Source organism: Salvelinus namaycush, chromosome 2, assembly GCF_016432855.1.
Source record: "Salvelinus namaycush isolate Seneca chromosome 2, SaNama_1.0, whole genome shotgun sequence".
Classification (NCBI taxonomy): domain Eukaryota; kingdom Metazoa; phylum Chordata; class Actinopteri; order Salmoniformes; family Salmonidae; genus Salvelinus; species Salvelinus namaycush.
In genome coordinates, this window is record NC_052308.1 from 65,065,129 (window position 1) to 65,076,669 (window position 11,541).

Sequence of the window (11,541 nt, forward strand, 5' to 3'; positions counted from 1 at the left end):
TGTATTTTGATTTTATTTTTTAAAGTGAAGTAAGCATATAATTGCCCCTATCTGTTGCTGTGTACAAACTTTTATTCCCCGTCACAAGGAGATTTATGTCTGATTTTAGATGAAGTCGTCGACCATGTTACTTTATTTGGCACCTAATAGACACTTACAATAGTATATTTATATATTGGAGATGGGAAAAAGTGTTTTCTATTAAGTTGAACATGTGCTCTTTATGACAGAATGACACAATTAAGTGAAATAAAAAGTTAGACTACTCAAAAGGTACCTAATTGTTGGAACAGGCCAAATCTAGATGTCTGTAGGTGTATCCCAAATGGCATCCTATTCCCTATAGAGCGCACTCACTACCTTTGACCAGGGCCCAAATGGCTAAAAAGTAATGCACTATACTCTGGGCTCTGGTCAAAAATAGTGCACGACATAGAGAATAGGGTTCCATTTGGGACACAGCCTGTGTGATACTGTTCAACTGTATGGGCCTCAACAGTGCCCAGAGTCCAACCCTAGCCTGTCATTGATAGCAGGCTGTTATGAAACATTCTGCCCCCCTCCACACCTCGCTCCCCCACGGCTATTACCCAGACAGAGACAGAGGGGGCTGCCTGCCTAGCAACAGGTGCTGGACAAAGGAACAGCGGGCTCCTTACCTTTCTTCTGGTCTACCCCTCCTCTCCTCTTGTGAGCCATAAGTATCATGGGCCAAAGGGAAACAGAGAAACGGCATCTGGAGCTACTGTAAAGGAGGGTGGGTGGTGGGCTTATTGAACCTTCACTCATTGCCTGTGTCCCAAATGGCGCCCTATTCTCTGTGTAGTAAAGCTACCTTTGACCAGGCGCCCATAGGGGATAGGGTGCTATTTGGGACACGGCCATTGTCCAGTCAAACGCTCTCTAAGAATGCAGGGCAGCAAATCCGGATGAATGGCTCGGACAATCCAGACCAGATAGGTGCAAGCCATTTACTGTAGCTGCCCCTGACACTGTAACATGAGACCACGACAAGACAAGCCCTCACTATTGTACGGCAGCAGGCGTCTACGTAGCTTCCCATTGACTCTAATAGAACTGTAATCCAATCATATAAAAGCTTTCGTTCCAAAAATCTTGTCTGGTGGGCATATGCTGTATATAGATTTTTCCCACAGTAGCGATCACTCAAGACCATTAGGCCTAAAAGCATGCAGACTGTGGTGGGATACATGGCACATGACCGTCCAGATGCCAACTCTAAAAGAGATAACTTGCAGAGATAACTTGCAGAGAGGGCTGAGGAAAAACTCTGGATGATCTCATGAAAGCTTTGCCTGTGCAAAAAAATATATTGTATACTAATGACTGCTTGCAAATCACAGAATCGGACAAAAATGCCCCCACACGTTTGTGTGGAATATTGAAGATAGGCACATAGATGGACAGCCATTTACTCTGGCTAAAGAAACAATATATCCAAATGGATTACATCTTCACAGGCCTATAAAATGCATTTTAAATGACGGTCAAAACATCCTTCACGAAAGACAAACAGGCGTATCAAAAGTTGACGTGAACAGTGAAGAATACCTTGATGTATCTGTCGTGAGGGACGTACTGTAGTACGATAGGCTCCATGGTGAGAACGTTAGCAAACTGCACCTCGGGAATATAGAGTGCACAAACCACATGGGCCCAGCCTGGAGAGAGAACAGCTCACATTAGTACACACACACACATACACACACACACACACACACACACACACACACACACACACACACACACACACACACACACACACACACACACACACACACACACACACACACACACACACACACACACACACACACACACACGTACACACGCACACCCTGACGTGCATACACACACATTAACACAAACACATCATATATTTGTAAGACAAGGGAAACGTGGAGGATGGCGGGATTGATGGAAAGTGGAGGATGAAGAATAAAAGGAAAGAAAGTCAGCCTCCACTAGATTACCTCCACTGTCTGTCCTCTTGAGGGCGCCATCTTTGTGAGGGCACAGCTCACATCTCTGATGAGAAATGAGAGCACACCTCACAATAACCAACTACGCACAGTAGCTTCAATAGCACACTGTACTACCAGTGTTATTACTACAACAGGCAGGGGATTTGCTGTACATTGATAGACATGCAGTACATTACATTGATTTGAATGAGTATACGGATAATATGTTGATATACTGGACATATATACTCACCACTCTGGCAGCTCTCTCCTGAGACTCACATTTTCGACAGAACCACGGTCCAGTGGGCACCTGGACGATGCCATAGCACGCTGTGACACACACACACACACACACACACACACACACACACACACACACACACACACACACACACACACACACACACACACACACACACACACACACATAAATAAAGACACAAATACAGACATCTTTAGTCTACCACTCAAATGAATGAGACACAAACAAAGGAACAAAAACAGTTACCTAACTTATTAGTTATTTAACTAACTAACTTCTTGGTATACCTTCAACTTTTAATTAGTCTTTTTTTTTTTACTGTTGAGAGCAAGCATCGAGTAAGTAAGTAGCCTTGCACGAGCCTTGGCTTGCACGAGCCTTGGCTTGTACGAAGCGGAACGACTCATAGGAGAATGAGCCCGTCTCCTGTTTCTGTAGCGTGAAGCAGCTTGATGTACAAGTTCACCCCCCAGACAGGATGCTAGTCTATCACCGGGCTTTACCCCAAATCTATCTCCTTAATGCCGAGTGCCAAGCAGAGATGCAGCAGGTCCCATTTCTACAGTCTTTGGTATGACTCGGGCGGGAATCAAACTCCCAACCTTTTCAGGACAGACACTCTTACCACAAGGCCACTGAATTGAGAGAAGGCATAGTCAGGGCATGAAGTTAAGTGTGACAATGATTTATAGATTTCTTGTCACAAATACTCTGAGATGACCCAAATATTGATAGGCTATCGATGTAGGTCACCTTTTTCAAATAGTGGTGGTGTTTTGAATGCAGCCATAGTGGTTTTACTTGGCAAGACAGGCTGATTTATAATAATCTGACATTAATAACAGTTTATAAACTCAGATCGTATTGTGTGTCAGCTACATACGATATTGCTATTGTTGTCTCCTACATAACACAATAAATAAAAGCCATGGGGGATATACTGTGAAGGTGTGTACAACTGTAAATATTTACACATTAAATCATAATTAATGGCTCTTATTCAAATCAATACTCATGGACATATTGAGTGGATACATTGTTGCATTGCTGAGATACAAAGATGTCAACCAAGAATGTGGATATATCGTTGAGGAAACAATTCATCCGCAAGGCCCGATAGGCCAGCAAGTCTGCTGCTCCAGTAGTAGCAAATGCTTCCTAACGGTGCGTAACTTTGTATCGAATAATAGCCATTCTACCAAAACCGCATTAGTCGGCGCCATAAGGGCTTGATGTAATTTTATATGTCTCCTCTCGCGCTCGCACCACGTCAACGCGTGCTGAAGGAAAACACCCCCTCCCACATAAACACAGACAGACCCGCACGCACGTAGGCACGCACCACCCCATCCTTCCCCCAATAGCGTAATTACATTGTAATATAGCAAGCTAGTTACCCTGGTGCACAGCGACGCTGCATCCGTGCCCATCACAGTATACAAGAGGATTTTCAGCCCAGCCTCGCTCATCGGAACACACGCAGCAACCTCCAACCATTTCCCGCATACTGTTCCCATACGGTATTTTATACGGTTTTGCGGCGACTTAAATCGCCAGTGTGTCAAGTAGTCCCTGACTTCAACGGTGTATCAAACATGGTAGTCGGTAGTCGTGCTACACTGCAATCAAGAATGAATTTCAGCGTGGGGTTCGGGTACAGCGAGTTTTCCGTGATGTCTTCCCGTCCCCCGTAGAACCGACGCAGTGCGCATGCCCACATCTGCAGAATAGTCTCACTGTGTGAAGATGACAATATTTCCATCCCTTGAAGTTGTATGTCCTCAGTTGTCCATGCTCAATGACAATATATATGCTCCCTTTCTTCATTATAATGACAAAACAGCCCGATCTCCTGCTGTCGAAAAGCAATAATGACAGGTGTAGACTAAAGCATGCCTCTTCTCTTTGAACTGTGGATAAAAGCACTTTAAATGCATAGCGCCATCTTTAGGGATCAGAGAAAACACAAATGTCTAGGCCTACTAACCTAAATTGAATATCCAGACATAGTTTGAGGAAACTGTTAATATCATTCAGCAATATGTAGTCCAGGTCAACTACTTTGCCGATTTATTTAGAGACTTTATAACAACTATATCCAATATGTAGGCATATTAAAAAGTATTATCATAACAATAGTCCATAAAACAGAATCAGGTAACGTATGTTGTGCTAGAGGCATTATAAAGTCTCATAATGATGGTTGCTTAATCAGAGGTCAATAAAATATAGTTGTAGGTTTATAATGCGTTTTATTAGGCACTTGTGTGATGTGTAATGTAAAGCATTGTTGTAAACCCTTAGACTGCAAAGCCTTACATGACTTATTACATGATCTTTCTCAGAAAGTGAAGGGAACTATAATGTTAGAGATAAATGCATAAACATGTGCAAAAAACAATACAATAATGTCTGTAATATCCTACAGATTACAACAGATTACAACTATTGTTTATGAGCATACAATTGCAATCCAAAGTTTTAATAGGAGATTATAGCAGAACTCAAAAACAGAAGATATAATTCTCTTTCCTTGGAATGACAGACTGCCAGTCAACCTGTGAGACTTTAATAGCCATGCTTTTTGAAATATTGAGCTCTGGCTACAACATCATTGGAATAGTCAAGCCTTTTTCAAGGACAGCTTTTTTCCATCTACGTAACATTGCAAAAATCAGAAACTTTCTGTCCAAAAGTGATGTAGAAAAATGAATCCATGCTTTTGTCACTTCTAGGTTAGACTACTGCAATGCTCTACTTTCCGGCTACCCGGATAAAGCACTAAATAAACTTCAGTTAGTGCTGAACACGGCTGCTAGAATCTTGACTAGATTCTACATTTGATCGTATTACTCCAGTGCTAGGCTCTCTACACTGGCTTCCTGTTAAGGCAAGGGCTGATTTCAAGGTTTACTGCTAACCTACAAAGCATTACATGGGCTTGCTCCTACCTATCTTTGGTCCTGCCGTACATACCTACACGTACGCTACGGTCACAAGACGCAGGCCTCCTTATTGTCCCAAAAATTTCTAAGCAAACAGCTGGAGGCAGGGCTTTCTCCTATAGAGCTCCATTTTTATGGAATGGTCTGCCTACCCATGTGAGAGACGCAGACTCGGTCTCAACCTTTAAGTCTTTATTGAAGACTCATCTCTTCAGTAGGTCCTATGATTAAGTGTAGTCTGGCCCAGGAGTGTGAAGGGGAACGGAAAGGCATTGGAGCAACGAACCGCCCTTGCTGTCTCTGCCTGGCCGGTTCCCCTCTCTCCACTGGGATTCTCTGCCTCTAACCCTATTACAGGGGCTGAGTCACTGGCTTACCGGTGCTCTTCCATGCCGTCCCTAGGAGGGGTGCATCACTTGAGTGGGTTGAGTCACTGACGTGATCTTCCTGTCTGGGTTGGCGCCCCCCCCTTCGGTTGTGCCGTGGTAGAGATCTTTGTGGGCTATACTCGGCCTTGTCTCAGGATGGTAAGTTGGTGGTTGAAGATATCCCTCTAGTGGTGTGGGGGGCTGTGCTTTGGCAAAGTGGGTGGGGTTATATCCTGCCTGTTTGGCCCTGTCCGGGGGTATCGTCGCATGGGGCCACAGTGTCTTCCAACACCTCCTGTCTCAGCCTCCAGTATTTATGCTGCAGTAGTTTATGTGTCGGGGGGCAATAGTCAGTCTGTTATATCTGGACTATTTCTCCTGTCTTATCTGGTGTACTGTGTGAATTTAAGTATGTTCTCTCTCTCTCTCTCTCTCTCTCTCTCTCTCTCTCTCTCTCTCTCTCTCTCTCTCTCTCTCTCTCTCTCTCTCTCTCTCTCTCTCTCTCTCTCTCTCTCTCTCTCTCTCTCTCTCTCTCTCTCTCTCTCTCTCTCTCTCTCCCTCCCTCCCTCCCTCCCTCTCTCTCCCTGACCCTGTCGGTCATCTTTGAACATCTTGGCCATGTTCTGTTATAATCTCCACCCGGCACAGCCAGAAGAGGACTAGCCACCCCTCATAGCCTGGTTCCTCTCTAGGTTTCTTCCTAGGTTCTGGCCTTTCTAGGGAGTTTTTCCTAGCCACCGTGCTTCTACACCTGCATTGCTTGCTGTTTGGGGTTTTAGGCTGGGTTTCTGTACAGCACTTTGAGATATCAGCTGATGTAAGAAGGGCTATATAAATACATTTGATTTGATTTGAATAGTCCCCTCCAGTGGTTTTAGCGTCCACCTGCTCATATGAGGAGATGCTGCCAGGCCCCATATTGTAGGCTGCCAACGCCCCTGAAAAACATAAACACAATAGGTTAGGAGTTGCATACAGTACTACAACATGTATGATTCATCAGCTCAATCCAGAAGTGGGTCAGTAAATACCTTTCAGCTTCTGCTCCTTGGTCCAGTGAGGATATTTTTTCTCAACATCTGAATAGGAGCCAGCCAAAATCTGTGCGCCTTGTTCGATATGCTCCTGACTGTCCCATGCCCCCTGTGGACGGTGGCAGCGCTTGTCAACCTAGAAAAACTTAGACATGACCTCCTGGGAAGCAGTTGCACAGTGGGTAAAAAAACGTTTGAAATTAAACAACCAGATTACAATAATGGGTGTACAAATGACGTCTCTACAACCTGCATACAATCATGATTGTAATTATGTTATTTCAACCCCTGATCCAGAGTCTCACATTCATTCTCACGCAAATGTTTATATTACCTGTAGTAGCCCATGGACATTTGCATTGTCCCCTGAGCCATTGACCAGTCCTGTCCCACCCCTGGACTCTAGAGATGACACCACCGAGGACAGCTGGGTCCACTCCATACTTTTGCCCTGCATTGGTGATGCGGCCCTTGTACTTGTCCACGTAGGGGCGATCACGCTTTGCCATTTCATGAGATGCTGACACACCTTGAGAATTGATTGCAAAGAAGAATAAGAATGTTATTACCATTCTGTGTTTGCTTTTCTATGACATTGAATTATTAGATGAATGTGTGTGTGACATGGTTAAGGTCTTGCCCAGGAATAAGCTAAAAACGTGCTAATTAACAGCCAAGCCCCACCCATAATTGCAACAAGCTGCACCTTGAGACACACAGATAGACCTGGGCATTAATGAAGACATAACCATGTCACATATAGACTAGCAATATTGATTATTTATGTGTACTGAATTTATACATACAGTACCAGTCAAAAGTTTGGACACACCTTCTCATTCCAGGCTCTTTCTTTCTTTTTACTATTTTCTACATTGTAGAATAATAGTCAAGACATCAAAACTATGAAATAACACACATGGAATCATGTAGTAACCAACAAAAAAGTGTTAAACAAATATTTGAGATTTTTCAAATTAGCCACCGTTTGCCTTGGTGACAGCTTTGCACACTCTTGGCATTCTCTCAACCAGCTTCATGAGGTAGTCACCTGGAATGCGTTTAAATTAACAGGTGTGCCTTGTTAAAAGTTAATTTGTGGAATTTCTTTCCTTCTAAAATGAATGCGTTTGAGCCAATCAGTTGTGTTGTGACAAGGTAGGGGTGGTATACAGAAGACAGCCCTATTTGGTAAGGCAAGAACAGCTCAAATAACCAAAGAGAAATGACAGTCCATCACTACTTTAAGACATGAAGGTCAGTAAATCTGGAAAATATCAAGAACTTTTCAAGTTTCTTCAAGTGCAGTCGCAAAAACCATCAAGCGCTATAATGAAACTGGCTCTCATGAGGACCGCTACAGGAAAGGAAGACCCAGAGTTCTCTCTGCTGCAGAGGATAAGTTCATTAGAGTTAACTGCACCTCAGATTGCAGCGCAAATACATTTTTCACAGAGTTCAAGTAACAAACACATCTCAACATCAACTGTTCAAAGGAGACTGCGTGAATCAGGCCTTTATGGTCGAATTGCCACAAAGAAGCCACTACTAAAGACACCAATAAGAAGAAGAGACTGGCTTTGGCCAAGAAACACGAGCAATGGACATTAGACAGGTGGAAATCTGTCCTTTGGTCTGCTTAGTCCAAATTTGAGATTGTTGGCTCCAACCGCCGTGTCTTTGTGAGACGCAGAGTAGGTGAACGGATGATCTCTGCATGTGTGGTTCCCACCGTGAAGCATGGAGGAGGAGGTGTGCTGGTGTGGGTCTGCTTTGCTGGTGACACTGTCTGTGATTTCTTTAGAATTCAAGGCACACTTAACCAGCATGGCTACCACACAATTCTGCAGTGATACACCATCCCATCTGGTTTGCTCTTAGTGGGACTATCATTTGTTTTTCAACAGGACAATAACCCAAAACACACCTCCAGGCTGTATAAGGGCTACTTGACCAAGGAGAGTGATGAGTGCTGCCTCAGATTATTATATATATTTTTTTTAATTCAACCTTTATTTAACTAGGCAAGTCAGTTAAGAACAAATTCTTATTTACAATGACGGCCTACACCGGCCAAACCCGGACGACGCTGGGACAATTGTGCGCCGCCCTATGGGACTCCCAATCACAGCCAGTTGTGATACAGCCTGGATTCGAACCAGGGTGTCTGTACTGACGCCTCTAGCACTGAGATGCAGTGCCTTAGACCGCTGCGCCACTCGGGAGATTACCTGGCCCCCACAATCACCCGACCTCAATCCAATTGAAATGGTTTGGGATGAGTTGGACAGCAGAGTGAAGGAAAAGCAGCCAACAAGTGCTCAGCATTTGTGCGAACTCCTTCCAGACTGTTGGAAAAGCATTCCTCATGAAGCTGGTTGAGAGAATGCCGAGAGTGTGCAAAGCTGTCATCAAGGAAAAGGGTGGCTACTTTGGAGAATATCAAATATCAAATATATTTTGATTTGTTTAACACTTTTTTTGTGTTATTTCATAGTTTTGATGTCTTCGCTATTATTCTACAATGTAGAAAATAGTAAAAATAAAGAAAAACTCTTGAATGGGTAGGTGTGTCCAAACTTTTGACTGGTATTGTATATATAACAGTTGTCAGAAACCACATACCACTGGAACCCTTCCCGTCAGCATTTGCTGTTGGCCATGAGGCACCGGTAGTGTCAAATCTCCTAATGTCGCCATAACGATTTGCTAAAATAAAGACAATTATTTATTATTTGAGTGCATACTAACTCATACCACAACATAATCATTGATGGTTATTTTTCAATAAGCCCTGCTGTGGGCTTATATTCCAGACACAATGTTTAGAGAGTTCTACTACACACACAGGCAATTCACATCCTACAATACAGAAAGATATGACAGGATCTTTTAACTGGTTTTAGAAAAATTACAACTACAATATTATGCAGAATTCATGATAGAGCTGAATAAAGCTCACCCATGTTGATGTTTTCTCTTAAAATTCTTGAAACTGGAAGATCCTCAAAATGATTCAAGCGTGGCTGTTTCACTGATAACTGACCTTGTTGAGAAAGTTCAGTTTGTACATCTTCGTGGACACAGTGGGATTTCCCTTTATATAGGCAGGTCTTGATGAACCATCTGACTTCATAGAAATCATGTCTGAGTCCAGAAACAACCCAATCCTCCCTACTAGGTCAAACTGAAACTGAAAACAATGATTTGAGTGGACATAGTAGGAAATGCGTGCTTGAAATCTAAATTGAGCAAGGTTCTTAATTTTAACAGAACAATAGCCCCCAGCCAATAAAATGGACCACAGGGATATTAAAGGGATAGTTCACCTAAATTACAAAATTACACATTTGTTTCCTTACCTTGAAAACTATTTATGGAAATAATTACTTTTGTGATTTTTGTGAACTATCAATATTCTTCTCAAACTCTTTATTTGTGTAATTATCAATCAAAGCAATTTCTTGGACGAAAATAAGTTCGACCTTGATTCAGTCAGTAGATGTCACTGTGAGCCCTATTCCATTGTGCATCGTATGTTCTCCATGGTCAATGTATTACTTCTGTCTCTCACAGGAGGCTGTTGGCACCTTAATTGGGGAGAACTGGCTTGTGGTAATGGCTGGAGTGGAATCAGTGGAATGGTATCAAATATGTCAAACACATGGTTTCCAGGTGTTTAATGCCATCCCATTTGCTCTGTTCTGGACAATATTATGAGCAGTTCTCCTCTCAGCAGCCTCCACTGCTCTCTGTGTAAGTAAATTGCTGCTGGGTAACTTGTTTTAAACTTGTAGAAGACAGGGAGACAGCGAACTTTACAGGGACACTTGGGCAGATGGAGAAAGTTAGACAAAAGACTGGGCCATCAAACAAGGGAAGTAACAATGACTGGATGTATGCTTTCCTACCATTGACACCCACCCCACCTCTCTACCCTTCTATACTCCCCTTTCAACCTAGGAGTCAGTTCTGTTGTTTCTATTACAGTTTACTCTCAACATTGACAAATATATACTTAGCATCATTGTTTTCAATGCAGAGACATACAAACCTGTCATCTTTACAATAAACAACCTGATAAGCATATCTGGGCATATTCATTGAGAGCACAGCCTGCTTTAGAGGTATCAAGTCTCTTCACTCAACTCTGCATTGAGAGAGAGAGAGAGAGAGAGAGAGAGAGAGAGAGAGAGAGAGAGAGAGAGAGAGAGAGAGAGAGAGAGAGAGAAAGAAAGAAAGGGGAAATGAGTGCTGATGGAAAGGACAGATAAAGAGATGTCAGCAGCTGGATGTGAATCACACCTGTTCTGGTGGTCTGACGCCGGCCCGAGCAGTGAGTTGAGACTGACTGTGTCCCTGGTCTGTCTGATATGTGGCTGGCTCGTCAACTTATTGCCTGCTTACTGTTACTGATACGACTAGGGAGTCTGATTAGTCTAGCTATGTGTACATATCTAACTCCATGACCTCGTTCTTACCTCTGCGCAATGACTCGGTACTGGTACCCCGTGTAAATAGCCAAGTTATCATTACTCATTGTGTATTTATTCCTTGTGTTATTATTTTTGTATTTTTCTATAATTTCAATTTTCTTCTCTCTGTGTTGTTGGGAAAACCTGTAAGTAAGCATTTCACTGTTAGTCTACACCTGTTGTCATGAGGTATGTGAGTTGGCCCTAAGGTTACTGGTGTGACTGATTGATACTCAGGTGAAGGTGGACATAAGCAGTTTCGATTGGTTTGAGTATTTCTTATCTGGATTGGGGTAGGCAAGTTCTTTCCTAAGGGACCTTCTGCCCTTTGGGAATTGCTTACTGTGTGCCAGACTTCTAGTTTCATATTGATTTGAACTGAAGACGTATAGCGTAGCAGGAGAGCAAGACTATTGACTGGGTGACGAACCACAGTAGTGACCTGCTTTAGCCACAAAAGCAGAATGAA

The 11,541-nt window shown here is 43.0% G+C and overlaps 1 protein-coding gene and 1 pseudogene across 1 annotated transcript in view; both read right to left on the reverse strand.

The window, feature by feature from the left end:
- The window catches only part of LOC120022783 (protein AF-17-like), a 29,513-nt gene extending 25,501 nt beyond the window's left edge, over window positions 1–4,012 (reverse strand). Inside the window, exons 1-4 of the mRNA XM_038966783.1 lie at window positions 3,648–4,012; window positions 2,239–2,318; window positions 1,995–2,049; window positions 1,573–1,682 (exon numbers count right to left, since the gene is read on the reverse strand). Coding sequence (XP_038822711.1) covers window positions 1,573–1,682; window positions 1,995–2,049; window positions 2,239–2,318; window positions 3,648–3,756 — 354 coding nt within the window. The 5' untranslated portion in view covers window positions 3,757–4,012. The remainder of the gene's footprint in view (window positions 1–1,572; window positions 1,683–1,994; window positions 2,050–2,238; window positions 2,319–3,647) is intronic.
- An 806-nt stretch (window positions 4,013–4,818) lies between these two features.
- On the reverse strand, window positions 4,819–9,563 carry LOC120022792 (annotated as a pseudogene).
- Window positions 9,564–11,541: the final 1,978 nt, after the last annotated feature.